Here is a 24007-nt window from a genome sequence, read left to right on the forward strand (position 1 = left end):
TGGTTAATATGGATGGAAGTAAGGGGTTCACAGATTTCCTAAAATTCTGTGTAATGTTTTATATGTAGCCATGTACATTTTTCTGGGGAAAGGGTAGAGAGCAGAGTTGGCAAATATTTTCTGTAAAGGTCCGGATAGCAAATACTTTGAATTTTATGGGCTAGATGGTCTCTGTTGCAACTATTCAACCCTCCCCATGTAGTTCGGATGTAGCCATAGGTAGTATATAAAAGGATGGGTGTGGCTGTGTTCCAATATAAATTTATCTAGTCATAGAAGGTGAGCTGAATTCCGCCTTTGGAACATAGTGCCATCCACAGAACTCTCTGCAATAATGAAAATGTTCTATGTCTGTGCCGCCACTATGGAAGCCACTAGCCACACACAGTTATTATGCACTTGAAATGTAGCTAGTATTACTGGTGTGCTGAGTTTCTAATGAATTAACATTAAGACTTTTAAGATGGTGGAGGGGCAACACGAAGCTTTTAGTACTGTCTCTGGGCTGACTTCGGTTCGCGTCCCGCCGCAGCAGTGATCGCCAGCAAACAGCACCTAGGGTAGTGGGCCAAGATGCCGAATATCAAACTCTTCAGCGGCAGCTCCAACCTGGACCTGTCCCAGAAAATTGCTGACCGCCTGGGCCTGGAGCTATCCAAGGTGCTGACTACGAAATTCAGCAACCAGGAGACCTGTGTTGAAATTGGCGAAAGTGTCCGGGGAGAGGATGTCTACATCCTTCAGAGTGGCTGTGGTGAAATTAACGACAACCTGATGGAGCTTTTGATCATGATTAATGCCTGTAAGATTGCTTCTGCCAGCCGGGTCACTGCAGTCATCCCATGCTTCCCCTACGCCCGGCAGGATAAGAAGGATAAGAGCCGGGCTCCCATCTCAGCCAAGCTTGTTGCAAACATGCTCTCCGTAGCAGGTGCAGATCATATTATCACCATGGACCTTCATGCTTCTCAAATCCAGGGCTTTTTCGATATCCCTGTGGACAATCTGTACGCAGAACCAGCTGTCCTGAAGTGGATACGGGAGAATATCTCTGAGTGGAGGGACTGCACCATTGTCTCACCGGATGCGGGGGGAGCTAAGAGAGTTACCTCCATCGCAGACCAGTTGAATGTTGACTTTGCCTTGATTCACAAAGAACGGAAGAAGGCCAATGAAGTGGACCGCATGGTGCTGGTAGGGGACGTGAAGGACCGGGTGGCTATTCTAGTGGATGACATGGCTGACACTTGTGGCACAGTCTGCCATGCAGCCGACAAACTTCTTGCAGCTGGAGCCACCAGAATTTATGCTATCTTGACTCACGGGATCTTTTCTGGCCCGGCGATTTTTCGCATTAACAATGCATGCTTCGAAGCAGTAGTGGTCACCAATACCATCCCTCAGGAGGATAAGATGAGGCATTGTCCCAAAATACAGGTGATCGACATCTCCATAATCTTAGCAGAAGCCATCAGGAGAATTCACAATGGGGAATCTGTTTCCTACCTGTTCAGCCATGTCCCTTTATAACAGAACACCTCCTGAGGCTTTCGAAAAATAAAGCAAACCCCTCCCCTTGTTTTCCCTTGGTGTTGGATGAAACAGTCAGCAGAAGCCCCAGCTTGCTCCAGTAGCTCTCTACAGCCCATGCCAGGTATATTAACGTTTTTCCAAAATTAGGGAAAGACAGATTGAGACGAACTGCTTGGGTTTCTTACCTGCATTGTCTCATTCCAGCTTCTTTAATTTTGTGGGCCTTGCAGCTTTAAATAGAGCTCAGCTTCTGCAAGATTTCGGACTCTCAAGGGTGTTGTGTGTGTGGGTGTTTGAATGGGGTTAGGGAAGCTCAGACTACTTGTCACGTGAATGCTTCTGGGATTGCTAGGTTCAGAACTACTAGCAACAGAGCCAACCAAAAAATAAAACAAATAAAGCTAACCCAGTCCCTCCACCTCCGTAACATGTGACAAGTTCGCTAAGGTCTATACTAAATTACAACAAGAGCCCTAGGAAGCTCAGAATCCAGCTCTGCTTGCTGATCCTCTGTGAGGCAGGCAGCTCCCAGGTGGGGGCCTGAGGAAGGCAGCACACAGTGCAGTGGATACTTCTTGGGAGGAAAAAAGCCTGACCCTCACCCTCTGCCTTAGTCCCTTTTGTACCTGTTCCTTTTCCATTTGGTTTGATCTTCAATCATCTTGACCTTTTCCTGGCTAAATATCTCCTCGGGCAAAAATGCTCATTGTACCATAGTCTTCTGAAAAACAAACCTCACCTTTTGCTGTGTATTCTTTAACAGTTGCATGAGGTTATTTTGCTGTTGCTTAATCTTAGCCCACTACCACCGTGGTGGAAGGTTCTAGGTGGTGGTGTAGTGCCTTTTGATGAAGTGTTTAATTTTCATCTTATTTCCCTGGATCTGTTTGGCCTCTCAAATGACCTGAAGTTTCTGTTAAGATTGATGTAACTAGCTCTTGTAGAGGAAACTAAGAAAGTATCTGTGTGTGATAAAAAATAATTAAGACTTAACAGCCACCGGGCTCTTGGCACCATACTGGACAGTACAGGCCCAGAACTTCCATAACAGAATAAGAGGCAAAAAAGCCACAGGCTCCCCAAGAAGGGAAGCTCCCCTGCAAGGAGAGGTGTTGCCCCCACACAGAGCTCCCTGGGGCCTTGCCATCATGGCGTATGCAGTCATTCAAATCTTGCCTGGCTGGGGTCTTGATGGATTAGTGTCAGGGACTGAGGAGGGGGCATGACTCGAGGACACTCGGGAGCGGTTCTATACTTGGAGCACTGCAGGAGGCACACTGTCTTCGCTCTCTCTCAATTTATCTGCCAGAAATAGTTTAAACAGTGACACTAATGGTCACCACTTCCCTAATGGTTCCTTGGTTACAGGAGCACGCTGTGCAGTGTGACTAATCAGCTTACAGGAGAGGAAGAAGACTCTAAGTGACTGTGCGATCAATGGCTAATATAAAAGGGCTTTAGGGTGTACAGGTTATTTTTTCCTTTAGAAAGCCTTGAGATACGCCAAAACCTGGCTCTAAGTTTAGCTTGGGGCTATAAGCATTTCCCAATAAGGCTGATTATTGTAGCACCAGAAGGACCGTGTTCTAACGCCACTTCCTCCCCTCTCCTCTGGAGACAGCCCAGGTTGAGATGGGGATCTTTCGTCTCTGTGCTTCACTGTTGGTATCTCCCGCCACATATTTCCATGCATCCAGCTCTCCTTGTTTGGTGAGCATGTCAACCATCCCCTAGAGCTGGTGGGAATGAATGTGTCAATTCACATTTGGTGCCTCGACTCCAAGAAGTTCTCTCTTGTCAAATTTTGTCACGACTAGAGCAAGAGTTACACAGTGACTTTTCCAGATAGGCAGCATCCCTCTTCATCAGAAGTACTCCCTGTGGGGTCTCTAGCCTCGGTTAAGCCTGCAGCTTCTGCCAAGCTCCAAGAGATGAGAGGATGCAATGGAGAAGCCACTTGGCTCTCATGCAGTGCCCTACTCACTACAAGGAGTGGCTCCCCCAGTGGCAAATTGGATGCCTTGCCCCCTCTAAGGATCCTGACTCCTCCAGGCAGAGCATGATTCAAAGCCCCAGCCAACAGTTTGAATTCAAAGCTTCAGCACATATTTTTGACACAAATTGACTTCTGGTCCGATCTCTTGGTGCCTGAGACTACCCATCCTCCTTCACTAGAATTCCCCTGAGGAATATTAATAAGATTGTTTCCTCTGATTCTTGAGAGTTAATTAGGCTTGTGGCCAGGGAAGTATGTGCATCATGGAACACAGGGGGAAGCCAGAAGAGAAAGGAGTGATAATCAATACAATTCCTTGGCGGGGGGGGGGGGGGGGAGCGCGCATGGATATGCAGCCTACAGTCTATAAATGGAACTGATATAGCAGCTAAGGGCAGTTCCACATGCCTTCTGATCCCCAGAGGGCTCTGACAGACAAAGAAAGGCAATACTTTGGCTCTTTAATCCACACTGCAGTCTGCACTGGATGTTGTGTTGATGGTTTTAGGAAATAGTGTCATCTGTCTAGTTTCTCTGCCTAAGAATGTTTCCTCAGAGGAATAGTTCATTAGGATGGTAAATACCCCCACAAAATAATTGGCAGTGGAAGAGACCTATGAAGTCCGGATCAGATCCGTAACCAGGAGTTTCTTTAGTCCAGCATGGTTTTCATTACCAGTGATGACATCTAATGACAGCGGGCATCCTCATATAAAGCAACCACCACACTAAATGTCAGTATTTCCTTTTAGCAAAGTATCTTAGTAGCCTGTGGCCTGATTTCCTTGAGATCTACTGTGTTTTCTTCCATATCTAAGGGCTAAGGGACATGTGTACACTGTTCCTTTTGCCTTTTTATTACAGACCTGTATAAACCCATATAAAAGTAGGCAGAATAATACTATGAACGTCCATGTACCCACAATGATCAACTCCTGGCAATCCTGTCTCATCTAAACTCCCACCTCTTCCCTCCTCTCTTCCATTGCTCTGAGGGATATGCCAGCTATTATATAATAATAGCTATATTTTTAGGGATCCCTCCTAGTCCCCCTTGTCTGATGTCTATTTCCCACTTCTAATGTTTTATTTTGAAGTGAATTCCTAATATCATACTTTTTAGTGATCTTTTTCTTCCTCCAACCTGATAGGTTTTGTTATAAAGCTATTATTTGTTAGTTTTAATAGACGTGAACACATTAAAAAAAACAGGTGCCACAATTAACATGCAATCAGTGCATTCCCCACAAGGCTCTATTACAGCAATGAATTGAATTCTAGAAACACCATAAGCGAACTTACTTAACTAACGGAGGCGATCATACAATACAAAGACTCCACGCCTGGTGCAGGTGCTCACAGCTTCTCACTCTGTTATGAAGCAGCACCAGAATCGTAACACTGCTCCGTTACTCCATCAGGCTTCGCCATGTCAGGACTTGGTTACCCACGGATCATTTCTAAAAGCTTTTGGATGTGAATACTATCACTATCAGGAGCTTTATAACCATTTGTCTATTGCAATGGACAAATACAGCATTAAGATCACACACAGGCATGATACTGTGTGTGTGTGTGTGTGTGTGTGTGTGTGTGTGTGTGTGTACAGCTGGGTTCCCATGGAGGAGATATTCAGTCACTCACCCATGTCTTCTTCACGATAATCGTCCCCTTTCACTTTGGATTCTCTTAGTGAAGCTCCAGTTCTTTTTTCTGCAGAACATTCTTTTGTTTTAGGGACCTGCTTCTGTTGATTTCTCTTCTTTCTTCTCTTTCTCGCGGTTATAGCCCTGCTCTTCATTGTAATCCCGTGTAACTTTTATATCATAACTGCTCTCGTTTTCTTTCCTGATCCTTTGCCTTATCTTTCCTTTTCTTCTTGCTTGTTGATCATTCTCATTCATCTCTGCTTCTTCTTTGTCTTTATGTTTCTTCTCCTTTTCTTTCTTTTTCTTTTTCCTTTTATTGAATAAGATATTACAAATGTGTCCTTATCCCCCCAATGTCCCCTCATCTTCTCCTTTTTATGCCTCCTAGGGGATGGTGAGCGAGATCTTCTTTTCGGAGACCTGGGCTTTTAGGAGATCCTGTGCCACTCCTGCATCTCTCGGCTTGCGCTTCTGGACTGTTTGGCTGCGCTATAGGTTTTTGGTGGTGGTTTGGAATGTTTCTTTAGTTGTCTTCTTTCATTTTGTCTCTGGGTTTTGATGTGCTCCTTGACCTTCTAGCTTTCTCTCTGGAATGAGGTCTCTGTCTTGGACTTTTGGATTGCCACCTAATCTTAGAGTGTGATCTCCATGTGTTTCGTGATGGCCTGTGCCTTGAAGATGAGGGAGTCCTCCCTCCCAGAAGGTGATTTCGATCTTGAGTGCCGGCATTTTTCTTCTTTCCTACCTGGTTGATGGCAGCAGTAATTAGGGACTCTGCTTCCCATACTCTCGTCATGGCGCCCGTTTCTTTACTAGAGGGATCCGATTTCAGACGTGGTGAAACAAGACCAGCAGCGACACTAAAATCCTCTAACATGATGTGTCTACTTATGGCCTTGTTTGCTGACATGAAAAATTAACATTCTTCTAGTTATACCTGGAAATAAGCATTTGAAATAGATACTCCTCTAGGTCTGTGGCTGAATTTTTGTGGTTTTTTAACTTTGAAAGGTTATATATATGCACTAACCTTTTCTGATGGCTAACTAGGGTTTAATTACAGAAACAAAATTTCAAATGAAACTGTCTTTGGCTGTGAGTAAAAGCATATTTTGAAGTAGAGTTGTATACTTTTTCATAATGTGCTTGGGAATTCCCCCCCTGAAATAATCTATTCCACACCCACAGCAGTGAAAGCTATCTGCTCATCCCTGGGTCCATCTATAAAAGAAAGTTATCTCTTGTCCTGATTTTCAATTTTCTCCTTTCATCACTTGGTTTAAGTGTTGGAAAAATGAGGTAGTGCATTTTAAATTGACCTTCATGTGCTTTTAAAATAAGACAAATGTACTTGACAATGTACTTTCAAGTTTTTATTTGCTCTCAAGTTGTATAAAACCAGTAAATTTGTGGTACTGTTTCTGTGGTAGTAATCTTATGTCTACAGTGACTCCATGTTAAAGGCAAAGTAGTTAGGCAACTGTTTTCTTAGTTACAGGCGTTTTGTGCAGTAAAATTAAAAGTAGGCTGCAGTCTGGCCATGTTGGTACAGTTTCTGAAACTGCTCTTTCAAGACTTTGATAATAAAACCCTTAAACTTAAAACAAAACAAAGCAAGATGAAAACACAGGTGCGTCCTGGCCAGCATAGGAAGCAGGAGTTAGAATCGAGTGAGGCAACAAAGCAAGCTCCATCCTCTAGCAAGGGGTGGATATAGTTGGAAGAAACAGTATTTTATTTTAGCAAAAGCAACAAAACAAAGCAAATACTCTACTTCCAGTAGCAGCAATAACAAAATAAAATAAAAACACAAGTTATACTCTATCTAATCAGACACTTTCTTATAAAACCAGATGGTTTTATTATCCAAGATTTTCTCCTACGTCATTCTAGAAAAGGATTTTTCCAGGAAAACTAACTATAACCCACATATCAAATAAACCACATTCTCTCTTCATCTCTATCTCTGTGTCTCTGTCACACACACACAAACACACGACACACGCATAAATATTGTTTCCCCTGCTTAACATTTCCTGTTACTTTAATCTCTTGCCCCCTCTCTGCCTGCCCAGGGGCTCCCCTGGCCGAAGCTGCTTCCATAGCAACACAGTCACACACACAGCGGCCACTGCCCCGCATGGTCCCACATGGGAATGGACTCTGGCCAAGAGAACACTTCTTATCTAAAGGCAACTTACTTATCTTTAAAAAAGTTGTCTTCATGAAGAAAATTGTGTGTACCCAGCACACTTTAGAGGAGGTAAACAGCTGGGGGTATTTTTAATGCTTCTTTTCCTCCTCACATTATTGTGATAGTTTCTTTTCCAGAGCAACACTGCCAGATGCAAAGGATGAGGGATGAAAAACTGGTTCCACAGAGAACCTGTGTGGCATTGGCCCTGCATCAAGTTCATCTTCTCTGTGGAGAGGAAGTAACCGCACACTGTCCCATAGGCCTTTCCCCCGGGAATCCTCTCACTGCCCAGAAACGTTTAATTAGCAATTAAACATCCCCTCCCAGGATGGCTCTTGGACGGATGCCGCCTGTGGAGGCAGTTTTGGGTGAAGGCTGGAGGCCTTCAGTTAGTGTGCCTGCGAGTTGTGATAATAGCTATTTGAACTTTATGTTTGCCTTAAAAGAAAACAATAAATAAAGGTGAGGCTAAGCAAACAAAGGAAAGGGTAAGTAAAATCTCTCCCCAAAGACGTTCCTATGTGATTAGCAAAGCTGCTCGGAGTTGAACCCGAGAGGGGAAGGAGCAACTGGAAATGGGGCTTTTGCCATTTCCAGGATCTTCGTCCTGATTTCTCTGGGGCTTTTCTGCGAGGCCTTGAGACCCTGTCTGCAGAGCAGAGACCCAGCGAAGCTCTTCTGCAGGGCACAGCCTGGATGTCAGCCTGGCTCTAGGCAGCAATGACCTCATGCTGCAATGTGTCACCTGCTGAGAGCACAGGATTGATCTTTCTCAGCAAAGAGCCCCAACCTCATTTCCAAGATTTCTTCTCTGATTTTAGTGACACAGACCTGGAAAATGTGCCAGGGCATCAGGCAATAGTGGGGGTGCTACTGTTCGTTTCTTTTTAAAAAGCAGACATTTGCCTTCCCCCTTGCACCCACTGACACCCAAAATGGCTAAACTGAATGTAGCAATGGGTGTGTGTGTGGGGGGGAGTGACTACACAAATACTAGTGTTGTCACAAACAGTCTGAAATTCACTCACTTAATCATTTCTCAAACACGTATTTACCACTCACTACTAGATCACACTAGATTATGAAAACGATTAAGCAGTCCTGACACTCTTAGGCAGCTCATGGGGGTGGGGTTGGGCATGCAGATAAATCAACAAACACCACCGCAGTGTGATAAGGTTAAAACAGAGGTATGGGTTTAACACAGAGAGATAAAAGGGAGGAGTGAACAACTACCTCCCACCGTCTTCCTCCTTTATTCCTTCCTCCTATGCCCTATTATTTGGGGAACCTGTGGCATAGAAGGTTGGGAAGGTGTTATCCAGGGCTCAGTCCTACATTACATGGACCCTGCCAGGAGCCCAGGCACTGCTTCCCTCCCTCTCCTGCTCTCTGAGGGTGGACTGGCTCTGTCTGCAGCTTACAATGGCCTGACAGCAGGAGATATGAGAATGAGGTGGGGGTGGGGGGTGGGAGTGAGTGGAAGGGTGGGGGGGATGGAGGGGAAGGGGCGGGTGAGGGTGGCGGGCCTCCCACCTCTGCTATCTGCCAGGAAGTGTCTGATAACATTGTTCTCGCCCAGTGTGGGTAGAAACAACAGAGTGGCTCTGCTTCTCACAGGGTGATAGACACCTGCTGAGCCAGGCTGGGCACTCCCCACAGGGAGCAGGTCAGGGGAGAGCGCACATGGCGGTGTTAATTGTGGAGAAAGGAAAACCCGATAAGATTATAGGGCCTTCCATTGATCTCTACCAGACTTAATTACAGATGACAGGCTTAGCGTTTTCCCAGCATCCCAGGATTTCCTTGTGGCCAGGTCTTGGCCTGACCTTGCACTCAGGCACAAATGATTAATCTCCTCCCAGGTGCACAGCACTGCCCGAAACAGTTCCCTCTGACTTCCTGATATCAGGGTCTAAGATGCAAGATGATAACGAGCTCCTCTTGGGAAAGCGCACAGCTAGCTGCAGTCCTCAATGTAGTTCCGAGTCCCCCTTGGACTGAGCACTCGAGATACCCACTCCGGACACTGACATGAGATCAGGGACTGATTAATGGAACTAAACAGAAAGCCCCCAAAAGAAGAAAAAAAGTCTATGATAAAGGCAGTATTGGGAAGAAAAGAAAAAGGGATTTTTCTTTTTGATGAAAAAATCCCCCTCCCTCCAATTAGCTTACAGTCAATATTATTTTGTATTAATTTCAGGTGTACAGCTTAGTGGTTAGACACTCATATACTTTAGAAAGTGTTCCCCCCGATATTCCCAGTACCCACCTGGCACCATACGTAGTTATGGCAATATTACTGACTCTATTCCCGAGGTTGTCCTTTACATGACTATTCTGTAGCCACCCATCTGTACTTCTGCATCCCTGTACCTTTCCACTCACTCCCCCCAACCTCCACCTGGGGTTTTCCAACAAATGGTATTGGGACAACCAGTAAGCACTTGGAAAGAATTAGTTTATGCACGTATTCCACTCTATACACTTGTGATGCCCACCCCTACCTCCTGCCTTCCCTTCTCTTCTCCCTTCACTGATCCAGGCTGCTCTTCTTTTAGAAACGTTCTTGGCCCTTCTCTTGCCTTTGTGCATCCTGACAGGCTTTGGAATCATTGCGACCTCCACCCCAAACACCCACAGCACCGGGCCTGGCTGGGCTCCTCCCTCTCAGAAGGGATCCCTTCCCCGAGACTCTCTCAGTGAAAGCGCCAGTGTGGCCCCTCCTGGGAGCAGCCATCCCCAAGCAGGAGTCTTCCCGTGGGCAACCGGTGGTTTGTTTTACTGCCACAAAAGAGCTCTACTTGGTGAATTACTTCCTCCGTTTGAAATCCAATCTGTTTCTTAATTTCCCTTGTGTCATGTACCAAAGCACCATTGCCGACCAGGGCTGTGGGAGCTTGCTTGTCACTAAGATCCCTCAGTTGACTGCGTCACTTGATGGATAGATAAGGAATGTCTACCAGACAGTGAAACGACTTGCCGTAGGTTCCTGTCTCCGGCTCCGGAAACCGTTTCTCTTCTGAAATTAGGGCCACTGGCCGCATTTCTCCTCTTCCCGAGTCGAAGCACCGTCCTTCAACACATCTATCTCTTTTTCAGCTTTAGATTTCTTCACTGCATGTCCCCCGCTGCCAGACCATATACATTGCTTACGTATCCCTGTTTATTAGTCTTCCTCCACTAAAATGTGCGCTCCACGAGGGCAGGCACTTTGCCTTTTTGTTTACTTCTGCATTCCCAACTCCTAGAAAGATGCGGCACACAGAAGGAGCTTTCCATTCATATCTACTGAAGCAAACTATGCCAAGAAAAGCCTTTTCCATTTTTTTTGGGGGGGGGGCATCCATACCAAATAACCTCTAGCCAACATGACATTAAAGGTTACAAGCAATTACTAATTGTCAATGATCTTAGAATTTCTATTCTGCTTATTTTCAAATTTTGGTTTGGTGTTTATGTTCCTGCCTGTAATTTATGCTCTGTTTCCAATCTGTGATTCGTTAAGCCATCTGGGCAATCTGTCAACCCATTACCCACAATTTGGAGAATCTCATTTCTTATAAAAATCCTATTATTGATATCTGCCAAGATCTTCAACATTTGGCAAAAACCTTCCATTTCCTCCCTTACAGGTGACGTTTATTGCTTCCTTAGCAAAGGTGGTAAAAGCTCAGTATTTTTACTGAGAGCTTATCAAGCATCGTGTATCAAGGGAATGGTATACATTTAAATAAAGTTGTCACAGTAATATGGTACCAGCAATTCTTGTATTCCTAGGGGATACAAATCCCTTTCAATTTCTCTATTGTTGGATTTAGATGGGCAGTAGCAACAGGGCTGTGGAAACACAGAGAATGCCAATCCAGGATTTGGAATGCTGATTTCAATCACTCCCTATAACAGCTTCAGTTCACATTTGAATCAATCCTCACTCGGACAAACCACTCCAGCCAGCCTTGACACACGGCAGGGGCAGATCCCCACAGGGGACTTGCTCCCCTCTATAACTTGATCTCTGGGGGCCCTGTCTCCTGGCTCCGTATCCAGCTTTCCTGCTCTGTCTACGCCAACTCACTTGGATGGTCTTCTGGCTTGTGATTTGGCATCTCTGTAAGACCCGTTTTTTTGGCTGGCCCTCAGTCTTAATACTGTAAATTGAGGGCCAAGTATGCCCACCAAGTACGCCCACCAAGTACTCCCACTTCAGCTTGCCAGGGACCCGGCCAGCTGGGCCCTGTGTGAGTAAGAGGAGGAATCTGATACTTGGCTCATTCTCAGCACTTTTCGGAGGCACTGGGAAGGTATATGGGTTGACTACATCTTTGAATGCACCAAGATGTTCACACATGGTTTTACGTCCCCTCTCCCAACTTCCATGGCCAGGTCCTCAGGTTCTGAAGTCCGGACCTCTTTAGTTAATTACCAGGCACACTGACCTGCAATCGATAGCTCTGCATTCTCTCACCAGGGTGGAAACACACCGAGTGCCACACCGCTCCCTAAGCTATATCAAAGATGTGGTCTCTGCAGTGCATACCGTTACAGCTGGTACCTGGTGGCTAACAATTTAAAAAATGTGCTTCCCTCAATTTCCATGGTAAAATACAGCTTTATAAACATGGAGGATACCTGTAGAAAGAGGAACCAAACTGACCACAACCCCCACAATCTCATCACCCAAGGGAATCACTCAGCCCATTTCTTCCAACCTTTTTGTTTTTAAAAGATAGTGAGGAGCATATATATGTTTCTTAACTCATTTTCTCTCCCTCCCTCATATGTGTATTTCCTTTTACTAGTATTTCCCTGTTTTGCATGATTAATGAAATACCTAATGAAACAGGCACTCCGAACAGCTGACCATTGGAAGCAATGTCTGTCTTTTTATTAGTCCCATTTCTTTCTTTTTTAAAATATATTTTTATGGATTTCAGAGAGGAAGAGAGAGGGAGAGATAGAAACATCAATGATGAGAGAGAATCATTGATTGGCTGCCTCCTGCATGCCCCCCACTGGGGATCGAGCCTGTAACCCAGGCATGTGCCCTTGACCAGAATCGAACCCGGGGCCCTTCAGTCCATAGGCCGACGCTCTATCCACTGAGCCAAAGCGGCCAGGGCTAGTCTGTTCCTTTTTGTCATTTGTGTGTGTTTCAGGCCAGGCTGCAGGGCCTTAAGTTGTCCCTGGGATCTTAGTCATTGGGAGGTCCCCTCTGAGAATGTGTGCTAGCTGAGTGGCATTGTGCGTGTGTGTGCTGTTCTCTCTCTCTCTAACTGGGTGATACTTGGGTGTGCACTCAGTTATGTATTCTGTCTTTTCTCTTTTCATGCTAATGTGTAATATAAAAATGAAAGTCATTTTGAAAAATTCTTCTGTGGTGTCTACTGTCAAAGTTGGGTCAAATTTAAATTTCATTCCCCAAAGATATGAAATTATAAAATCATCTCTCAGATGCCTCCTTGGTCTTTACTTCGGAATGAGAGCTAAGTCTTACATCTGCTGCTGCCACCGTGGCTGCTGGGCTCGGTGGAACCAGCCATCAACGAGCTTTCCTGCTGGGCATGGCGGGCAGTGGGTTAGGCTGTGCCTACCCTCATTTGACCAGCTCTCCACTGACTCTGTGTCTGGCAGCTATCATAGGTCCACGCTCTGGTGGGTTTGGGGGCTGGGGTAAGGAGCTGGGCATTCCTGTGGGGACACAGTCTGGTCCAGGCCTTGCTCCATATGTCCAGGTGGGGTGCTCAAGGATTTCTGTGCTTCAAAACCATCTGACATGATGAAATGCTCAAAAGACTGGAGGGAGGAGGGACCCTCAATAGGGACCTAAAGCAGGACACAAAAGCTCAGAATGGCTTCCTTCTATCCTAGGCCCCATCAGTTACTGTGTGATCATAGGCAAATCACTGAACTGCTGGCTTCTTCTACTTCTTCATCCATCAAAACAGGGTATTAGTAAACACCCTTCCCTCCTTCGGTAGGATAGTGGGATGATGACAATACTGGCTCCAGGCACTGTTCTAGGCACTCAACCAATATTATCCCATTTAATTTCTACAACAACTTAAGTGCAGGGAACAACTATTATCTCCATCTTGTAGACGGTGAAGCTGAGACATGGCAAGGTTACACAGTGTTAAGATTACAGCCAGGAGACGGCGATGTCGAGATTTAAACCAATGCATTGTGGCTATATTGCCTCAAAAGAGATATTTCCAAGAGTGCTTTGAAAGGGCAAGGGTTCTGCACATCCAGACTGCTATTGTCATCGCCATTTCTCTCAGAGAGCTCTATCAGGAGTAATGAACCTTTGGGCCATTTTCAAGGACTGGGCCATTCCAAATCCTAAGCTGATGCCACCTGCTCTTGCCCCACAGTCCTTTAAGGCAAATTCTAATCCATCCACTATTCCCCAGGAGAGATCCCATGTATCAAAGCACCAGCACCCCCCACAGCCCTAGACCTCTGTGGGGCCAGATGGGAAATGGCCTCAGTGTGCAGGTCATAGCTCTCCGGAGACCGTGGGTGTAACATAGAATGGGAAATATTTACATCTCAGACACAAAAGTGACTTTGAGAATGAGGGCTACCGTGAAGACCAGACACCCAAGCATTCCTTCCCGCAGCGTGCCTGCTCCTAGGAGAACTATCAGTCTGAGCATGGCAATGGGTCTAGATACAGTGGTTCTCAACCTTCTGGCCCATTAAATACAGTTCCTCATGCTGTGACCCAACCATAACATTATTTTCGTTGCTACTTCATAACTGTAATGTTGCTACTGTTATGAATCGTAAGGTAAATATCTGATATGTAGGATGGTCTTAGGCGACCCCTGTGAAAGGGTCGTTCAACCGCCAAAGGCGTTGCGACCCACAGGTGGAGAACCGCTGGTCTAGAAGCTGCGCCCCGTCACTGACATCACAGCTAATAATCTGAAAGTGCTTCTGAAGGCAACAGATCCTCCTGCTTGGCTGTGCCTTCAATTAGCATCTACATAATTTAATAACTCAGCTGTCACCCTCTCCAATAACTGGGTCCCGAGATACTGATGAGAGGTGGCACATGCTTTGGATTTGTCATCATCCCTTTAATTTTCCTGAGCTATTAAAAATATATCCCCCCCTCCCCCAAGTATTACTCTTTCCAATGAAGTCTGAGCCATTTCTTTTAAGCTGTTCTTTTATCTTGATTTGATGGAATAGGAAAAAAAAATAAACCCTGTAGGAACATAGCTCCATCCATTTATTCATGAACAAGCATGGCAGGGATCAAATCAGGGAAGTCTTTGACTGGGGATATTAATAGAACAGCGGAAAGGAGTTAATCTTGTATTAGATTACAGGGGATAAGGGAACTGTCATCCAGTTGGTAGCAGCTTTCTCTAATTCTAATCATCCATGCATTAGGGAAAAGCCTAAATACACATTAAAAAGGTCTTCAGTTTTTAATGCCATTATGAACGCTCCCTTCACGGGAAGTAGCAATTGCTTGTAGTGTTGCAAGTCCTGGAGTGGTTCCTCACCTTGCCGGGGACATGGCAAAAAATCTAAAATGCTGGTTCCAAAAGCAAGTCTGAGGACCCAGTAAATGTAGGGGGAAGTGGTAGTTACAGAGTGGAGAAACCAAACACCACCTGTACTGGGTGAGGAAAACGGATACTAATAAGGGAGATGGACATCGGACATCATGTGCCTCCCGAGGTGTGGCCTGGAGAAGGACATGCCATCTCCTAAGGGGCATTCCGATTTGGAAAGTGTGATGTGAACGGAATCAGGAGGAAACATCAGACAAAGAAAAAGCGAAGAATGTTATCTTAAAGTGAATTTTAAAATAATTATTAAACTATGTCTCAAACTGAAAATATATGTATTTCCTGAAATCTTCTTATGGTTTTTGAAAATGTGTTTTCCAAACTGTGTCTGTTCTAAAAGGCACAGGAAGGCTGAGGAAGTGCCCTGGACTAGAGAGACATGACAGCTGGAATCTTGGATCCTGTTCAGGGGAAAGGATGCTATGAAGCTTATACCATCTGGTGAACTAGAACAGGATGGCTGGTGGTCAGATGAAAGGGTTGTAACAATGTTAAATCTGGTGAAGCACTGTAGTTATGAAGAGAATGTCATTCCCAGGAAATGCACAGTGAAGAATTGAGGGTAATGGGTATGATATATGCAATTTCTTTTCAAGTAACCTATAATAATAAAAGCGTAATATGCTAATTATACTGGACGTCCTTCCGGATGTCCTTCTGGATGAAGCCGGGGCTGCGAGGGAAGCCTGGGTCCTGGGTGCCTGCCAGCAGCTGGAGGGTAGCCCGGGTCTCAGGTGCCAGAGGAAAGCCGGTGCCGGCAGCTGGGGAAGGAAGACCTACTCTTGCACGAATTTTGTGCATCGTGCCTCTAGTTTCAAGATAATTCCATACATACACACAGAGAGAATAATAAAGCTAATGGGAAAAATGGTAACATTCAGTGAATATGAATAATGGGTATATGTGTGCTCTTTTTACAATTCTTACAACTTTTTTAAGTTTGAAATTATTTACAATAAAAAGCTGTTTTAAAAAGTCACTCAATTATGTTGAGAGGTCAATTCTCCCAAAATTAACTTACAAATTTGACACAATTCCTATCTAAATCCGAGTAAGCTCCCCGGCATCCCCCCAACACCCAGACTTGGGCTGGGACTACCCCACTGGCCTTCCTGGGCCTCCAGAGTGCAGATGGCACATGGCACGACTTCTCTGGAATCACATGAGCCAATTCCTCATGATCAATCTCTTTCTGTATCATATCTACCATATCGATTGGTTCTGTTTCTCTGGAGAACCCTAATGCAACACTACAACATGAATAAGCCTCAAAAACAGTATGCAAAGTGAAAAAGCCAGATACAAAGACTGTGTACATTGTACAATCCCATTCATATGAATGTCTAGGAAAGGCAAATTTAAAGAGAAGGAAAGCAGATCAGTGGTTGCCTCAGGGTGAAGGGAAGGAGAGCAGCTGTAAATGGGCATGAGGAAGCTTTTTGAGATGATAGAAATGCTCTGTAACTGAACTGGGTGATGGTCGCACAAATCCACGCACTTAGGAAAATCACAGAACTATATACCTGCAATGGTGAGCTTTATAATATGTAATTTATACTTTCATAAAGCTGTTTAACAAATTAGTCTAGCCAAGTTCAGAAGGAAAATGTAATATATATGATTCCTACTCTGTCAGACCATTCTTGTATGATTATGGCCAAATCAGGATATCAACCCCTCTATTGGAATGAGATGACCACAGCTGCCTTATGGCACATGCAGGAAAGGTAAAGACCTGAGCCAGGCAGTACGTACTGGGAATTATGGTGGTTCCTTTTCTTATATTTCCTACTTAATCATCATGACAGCAATGGAGTTGATCATTACTCCCATTTTGCAGGTTTGGGCTCAGGGGTTGGTGGGATGCCAGAGCCCTGTTAGCAGGGCTTGATGAAGTTGGCTCTCATATCATGAGACGTCTTGGGAGTAACAGCTGCCACGTGGCTACGCTGGCTTACGTAGCAAGCCACGGGAAAAGTACAGCCCCGAGCCGGGAATAGTTGTAAAGTCAGAAATGGCATTCACACAAAGATGCTCACTTCCTGCTTAGGCAGAAGGACATAGCAACCACATTACCATATAACCACTTGTTTTTCTAATTGATTAAAAAAAACCCCACAACCACAATAGGTAATCAATTAAAATTGGATTTCCTTGAAATTTCATTATGACAGCAGTCAAGCTTTTCCAGGTGACCTGTCACATAGTCACGTGTGATTTGATCTTCATAAGTCAACCTTGGGTTAGTGAATTAACAGTATTCATTTTAAGGGTGTATGTGGTATTGTAATGACTCAGGCAGGCTTTCATGTTTCATTAAGGTTGCATAATGAATGAATGAACAATGACCAGATCCCTTCAGTGCTCTAGTTTCCTGACTTTTGGAGAGGGACATTAGGAAGTTATTTTCAGAAGTATACCGACTCAGCAACTTATCACACAATTTTCTATATATAGTAAAATGTTTAGGAAGGCATTGAAGAGTTGTTTTTGGCAAGTCTTGATAAAGTTCATTGTCCATGAGATTAATCACTAATATAAAACATTTGCTTTGAAAGGTCCAAGACTTGCCCAATTGCTCCCTGTGAGTGACATTGCTCTCTGTGCAAACTGTGACTGACATGGCTGATGTAAGACAGGCAGAGTATGTAATATGTACATGCCCCCAAAATGATGGTTAGCATGAAAACATAACAATGTATGCAAAATGACAACCTTAAATAATGTATAAATATATATAGTGATTATTCTTGAGATATTTTCCACTACGGTTGGCTCTAAACATGTTTCTAATAATAACCGTGTATTAGAATAAAAGATTCAGAAGATGTATGAAATCTTATATTTTTAATCAGTGGCTTTGGAATATGTCTCATTTCCACCAAGGGTTTAAAGTCCCTGATATGTAAAGCCTGGTGTGTGTGTGTGTGTGTGTGTGTGTGTGCGCGCCCGCATAGTTTTGTGGTACCACAGTGATCTGTCAGTCTCCGTTTTTAGCGAGATAACACAATCTAGCTCCAGACAGGGTGGCAAGTCCATGGGTTTACTGGATGTAAGATGTAAGACCTTACGGGTCCCAGGTTTCCTCTGCACCTTCCTCCTTCAGTCTTCCACAGAGGCAGCACAGGTCCTGGGCCATCTATTGCAGCAGCAGCAGACCAGGCTTGAACACAACTGTGCTAAATGCTTTCCTATTACTTGTCTTTTCCTCAAATCCCATCCAAACAATCACTTTTATCTCCTAAATATGCATTGTTAAGAGTCCCCCAAAGCAATTATTAACAAGTGAGCCAGCCAGTGCTTGTAAACCATTTGACAAGCACAAAAGACTCTGTAAATGTTTATTCTCATTCCTGAAGCTAATTCACCAAAGCATAATGCGGTCTCCCCAGATAATGCCTTTTAGTAATGCTCTCTGTGCGCGCTAGGAAACGACACAGCCCAGGCCTGAACCAGAACTCTGGGTCAACCTGCCGGGTCAGCTGGGGAAATGCGTTTTCCTCTTTTCAGTGTGACAATCAAAACAATCAGACAAGAGTCCTGCACTGCTGGAGTTATCCTGTCCAGCCTGTGTCTCGTGGACCACATGCTGCTACTGCAGAAAGTGCTTCCATGTTTTTGGGTCCCACGCGCAGATCTTGAAAGAAGGACGGCTGTTCTTGAGGCACCCTGCTTGGCATGAGAACTGACTGCAGGCTGGCTCACTGTGTCCGTAGGCATCAAAGGGACAGGCAATGGGTATCTTTCTAGTGTTGCTCTTTAAGGTTCCTTACATGCTCTATAAAACCAGCCCCCAAAGCACTGATGCCTCTCACATCACAACAGGCAGCAGACTCTCTGCCTGTGTGTGTGTGTGTGTGTGTGTGTGTGTGTGTGTGTATGTATCAGGGTCTGTATAAACCACCTTTTCTTATTTTCTGGGGCCTTTAGAACCGAGGAAGAGCTTCCCTTCCCAGGGTCAGCGAATTCTTAGAGATAGTAAACTTGCCTGGCGTCTGCCTTGGAGAGGCTGAGCCACACTCCCACTCACTTCTATTTATCAGGCCTGCGCAGTAGAGGACGCTGTCCCTCTGCTCTAATCTCCCCAGAGCCAGGTCCAGGCAACTAGGAACCACTCTTACAGGCCAAAGCCCAGTAAAATGATCTAAACTAGCCCATGCTAAACCTGTCTACCCTGCTTACCTTGCCTTGCCTATCCTTTCCCAAGAAAACCCTATAAAGATTTTCACTTATGCTTTTCCCTGCTCCTGACTGCCCAAGTGTGGCATGCCATGCCCTGTTTCTACAGGTCTGTGAGTATAACTGTCTTCTTTCATGGCAGTCATTACATGATATATATCCAGAATTTGTTTTGACATTTATATATATTAAATGTATAAACATTTATATACAGAGGCCCAATGCATGAAATTCGTGCAAGGGGCTTGGCGCTCACAGCCCCAGCTGCCTCAGCCGGCCCTCGCGGCCGCTCGCAGTCCTGGCTTCCTCCAGAAGGTTGTCCGGACAAGTCAATCTGCTGTTTGGTCTAATTAGCATATTAGCTCTTAATTATATAGGATATTAAGTGTTTTTATTGATTTCAGAGAGAGGAAGGGAGAGGGAGAGATAGAAACATCAATGATGAGAGAGAATCACTGATCGGCTGCCTCCTGTACACCCCTACTGGAGATTGAGCCCAAAACCCAGGCATGTGCCCTGACCGCTAATCAAACAGTGATCTCCTGGTTCATAGGTCGACACTCAACCACTGAGCCACACCGGCTTGGAAAATTCTGGGTATAATTTAATATAGAGTCCCTTGTCCAGTTGTATTCATAGTCATCAAACAGTAGAAGTGGTAAATTTGCTCTTCTAAACACATCCCCAATTTCCCTTTGCTGCAACTCTGTTGCTCCAGGGCTGGTTGTAGGTTGCCAGGCAACACCATCAGGTGTGCTGCATACAGCCCTGGACCTTAATCTCTTTCTTTCAGGTCTTATTTACTTAGGTGTTTATTTTATGTTCCTAAAATGTGGTGAGGACCAACTTCCTCCTCCTCTCCCACCACAAAAAATATTCCCTATCTTTTGAACAAACACTTCTGAAGCTTTCAGTGACTTGATAAACGATACAGTGAGCTATGGAGCAAGGGAAGGCACAGGCCTGTGGGGTGGCCTATGGATGCTAGCTATGCCATTAACACACTTCACTAAGGCCTCATTGGCCCATTACAATTTCCTGGAAACTTGGGGAAAATCAGCTGTCCCTATTTTCTTCTCATTCTGACATTCCACCTTTCTCATTTCTGGTTTTCAGATTTATCACTTCTTTGTGACAGGAAGGCGGTTTAAAAAAAAGTGCTAATAATACGTGATAATTACATTTATAATTGGGGAGAATGGGGAGCAGATGTATGATTGCTAATATTGGGATGGCCCAGGAGATGTATGTTGGCCTGGGGGAATGGGAGCCATATTCAGTTTTTGCTATTTGTGATACCACTGTAGGCAAAGAAGAACATGTACCGTAAATGAGAAAAAGCAAAAAAAATGCCATATGATCCGCTAAGCTTTCTGGTGGTTTTGGGTCAATGTCATCCAAAAACCTTACACATGACTTCACTGACCCAGTGGTGGGGCAAGCAGTGGAGGGGCCATAATTTCCATGAGTTCCAAGTCATCCTCTAAACCAGCGGTTCTCAACCTGTGGGTCGTGACCCCTTTGGGGGTCGAACGACCCTTTCACAGGGGTCACCAAAGACCATCGGAAAACACATATATAATTACATATTGTTTTTGTGATTAACCACTATGCTTTAATTATGTTCAATTTGTAACAATGAAATTGGGGGTCACTACAACATGAGGAACTGTATTAAAGGGTCGCGGCATTAGGAAGGTTGAGAACCACTGCTCTAAACAAATGTATTGCAGAAGAAAAAATCCGTGGTTGCTATGCAAATGCAGCTTTAAGACAAGTCCCCTTAACACCCATTCCAAAAAGACTGCTGACCCCATCTCCAGCTGTACAGAAATTCTGAAGAATTGGGTTTTACCTCCAAATCAACTTCTGTCTACAAGATGTCAAAACATCCAGATTAAAGGAGAAGGGCTAAACCCACCAACTGGTTGGTTAATCTACCTGCCACTAAGGTATTCTGTTCTTATCCCGCACCCCCTTCCCACCTGCCCCAACATAAATAAAGACAATTTGTTTCTCTTGTCTGAAGAGTGGCTGTATGGTTCTCAGGTCACTCAGGAGGCGCTGAGCAACAGTAGGCTGCAAGGCATCATTCAATACCGAAGCCTTCCCCTTCGCTAGCTGCGAGCTTTATAATTTCCTTCATTGTTCCTAGATCACACTGGCCATGACCAAGCACTAACAGCCTCACAGGAGAGTGTCCTTCCTCCCCTCAGTTCAGATTTCCCCAACAGCATGGGGCAGCAGCTCTCCTGGAAACCTACCCTAAACAAATAAACCGAAAGAAGGAAAAAGCCAGGAGTAACAGGATGTTCTCTGCAGTTATTTGTAATTCTAAAACACGATGTGCAGCCTAGATGTTGAGCAGTAGAACGGTAGTTAAATGTAATGTCAGCATTGCACGGTGGTTATGAGCAGAGGAGAGCGTATGCCTGTCTCTGCCGCTCACTCACTGTGTGATCTTGGGCAGGTTACCTAACCTCTCTGGGCCTCCAACAAACTGAGCCTAGCAGGGTTGTGAAATGAGTTACTATTTATAAATATTATGAGGATGAAGTGAGTTAATATATATTGTAATATTTATGTACCTAGAGTGTGAGAAGCACTATGTAAGGGATTTGATAAACAAAGTGGTATCTTTTCTAGATGGAGAATTTTGTAGTTTTTACAAAGATCACTAATAAGGCTATTCAGCAGTGAGGAAAGTGCTTATCATAAAAAAGGTCCCATGAAAATAATTTAGTACTCAATGTAAAATATGAGTACGAAAATTTATCCAGGGCCTACATAAAATGAAAACAGTTGTATTGGTAATGCAGGGATCTTTTGCATTCCAGTAATTTTGTATAGCTTTTGTAAGTTTCTCCTATTTTAAAAAAATTTAAATTTATCGGGGTGTCATTGGTTAATCGATCATACAAGGTTTCAGATGTGGGTTTCTATGCTACAAGATCCGTACATTCCCACCAGCAGTGAACAAGGGTTCCCTTTTCTTCACAACCTCTCCGATACTCATTACTTGTCTTGTAGAGAATAGTCATTCTAACATGTGTAAGGTGGTATCACACTGAAGTTTTGATTTGCAGTTCTCTAATTGCCAGTGAGGATGAACATCTTTTCATATATCTATTGGCTGTTTGTATGTCTTCTTGGGAGAATGGGCATGTCCTCTGCCCATTCTTTGATTGGGCTGTTTTTTTGGTGCTGAGTTTTATGAATTCTTTATATATTTTGAAAATTAAACCTTTGTTGGAGCTATTGTTCCCAAATATCATCTCCCATTTGGTTGGTTGCCTCTTTGTTTTGCTGTCAGTTTCTTTTGCTGTGCAGAAGCTTTTTATTTTGGCAAGGAAAAGTAAGGGCAAAAATAAATGAATGGTTTTTGTTTTTTTTAAGACCTCACCTGAGGACATGCTTAGAGAGAGGAAGGAGGGGGAGAGGGGGAAAGGAGGGAGGAAGGAAGGAAGGAAGGGAGGGAGGAAAGAAGGGAGAGAGAGAGAAATCCATTGGCCATCTTCCATACAGAGAGAGAGAGAGAGAGAGAGAGAGAGAGAGAGAGAGAGAGAGAGATCCATCGGCTGTCTTCCATACATACCCTGACTGGGGATCAAACCTGAAACCCAGGTATGAGCCCTGACTGGGAATCTAACTGGCAACCATTTGGTGCATAGGACGACATTCAACTACCCGAGCCACTGCAGCCAGGCTAGCTTTTGTAAGTTTTAAGAAAGTTTTGATAAGGGTTGGTGAAGGGCGGTGAGAGGGGTGGGAGGGAGAATTCCTCCTGGGCCTCTGGTTGGAATGGATCACCTGGTTCTTCTGGCAGACCTGGGAGAACTGTCTGCTCTGCACAGAGTTAATAGAAACCTCTTGATAAGAATACCCCCAAAGTGGGAGATAAATGGGAAAAGAGAGATTTCAGCAGTCAGGGGCCAGGAAGAGGGACTAACCGCAGTGGCGTGGCACTTCCTTCCTACCCACTCTCTGATCTGCCAGTGGTGTGGTCCATCAGGAGAGGGCAGGAGCTCAGAGCATCTTGGCAGGTTAGATGGACAAAAACATGAAAAAGATCAAAGCATTTGAGACTCATGAGGTAGGAATAAAATACCCTCATTTGTCAGGCACTTGTCCACATCAGGGAAATAACTCTGACAAAAGAAATAAACACCGATACCCAGCATCCTTCCTTCTCCTCCCCTGATATTTATCTCATCATCTCTACCAGGAGGGCAGCTTCTTCCAGGATAAAGGGACGTGGATACCGCAGCCCTGCCCTCTGTCCTCACCCCAAGCCCCCTTTCCCCCCTCTCATCTCATTAGCAAAGACTCTTGAGTCTAGAAAGAAACCTTAGAGATGGCCTCAACCAGTGGCTCTTATAGCCTACTCCTGGGCGTTTTAAAATATACAGGTCCCTAAAGAAGTAGTAGCTCTGTGGTGGGGGTCCAGGATTCTGCTTTTCCCCCCTTCTTTTTAATTTATCTTTATTGTTGAAAGTATTACAGATGCCCCCGTCCCCCTGTCCCAGGATTCTGCTTTTTCAATCTTTCCCCAATCCCCAGGTGATTCGCAGTCCTGTGGGGAATCCTAAGTAACCTAGCTCATTTTAGCAATAGAAACCAGTGACCAAAAGCTTTCCCTCTTTACTGCGTGGCCACTTTCTACTTTTCCTCCACCTTCACCCTGGTTCTGTCTTGCTCTACCTCTCTCAAAACCTTTCTCTCTTTTTCTGAGCTGGGAATGGTATTTTAACTACAGAAATGAAAATTCCAACCCGGGGGAGGGAGGCTGGCAATCTATTGTCACTAATAAACCCTGGCGTTTTTCCAGCATGGCCCAATCCCCTGACATCTGTCTCAG

The 24007-nt window shown here is 44.7% G+C and overlaps 2 protein-coding genes and 1 pseudogene across 3 annotated transcripts in view; 1 reads left to right on the forward strand and 2 right to left on the reverse strand.

Moving 5' to 3' along the window:
• The window catches only part of TMEM108 (transmembrane protein 108), a 299567-nt gene that overhangs the window by 42352 nt on the left and 233208 nt on the right, over positions 1-24007 (reverse strand). The window lies entirely within an intron of this gene.
• Positions 574-1530, forward strand: LOC308529452 (ribose-phosphate pyrophosphokinase 1-like; the record flags this gene model as incomplete). Its single annotated transcript, XM_081105558.1, has 1 exon — positions 574-1530. The coding sequence occupies one exon, from the start codon at positions 574-576 to the stop codon at positions 1528-1530; it is 957 nt and encodes a 318-aa protein (XP_080961684.1).
• On the reverse strand, positions 4848-6055 carry LOC308530092 (annotated as a pseudogene). Its single transcript has one exon. The product of its transcript is annotated as an uncharacterized misc_RNA (transcript).

This window comes from Myotis nattereri (genome assembly GCF_964212035.1).
Source record: "Myotis nattereri genome assembly, chromosome: 14".
NCBI lineage: Eukaryota > Metazoa > Chordata > Mammalia > Chiroptera > Vespertilionidae > Myotis > Myotis nattereri.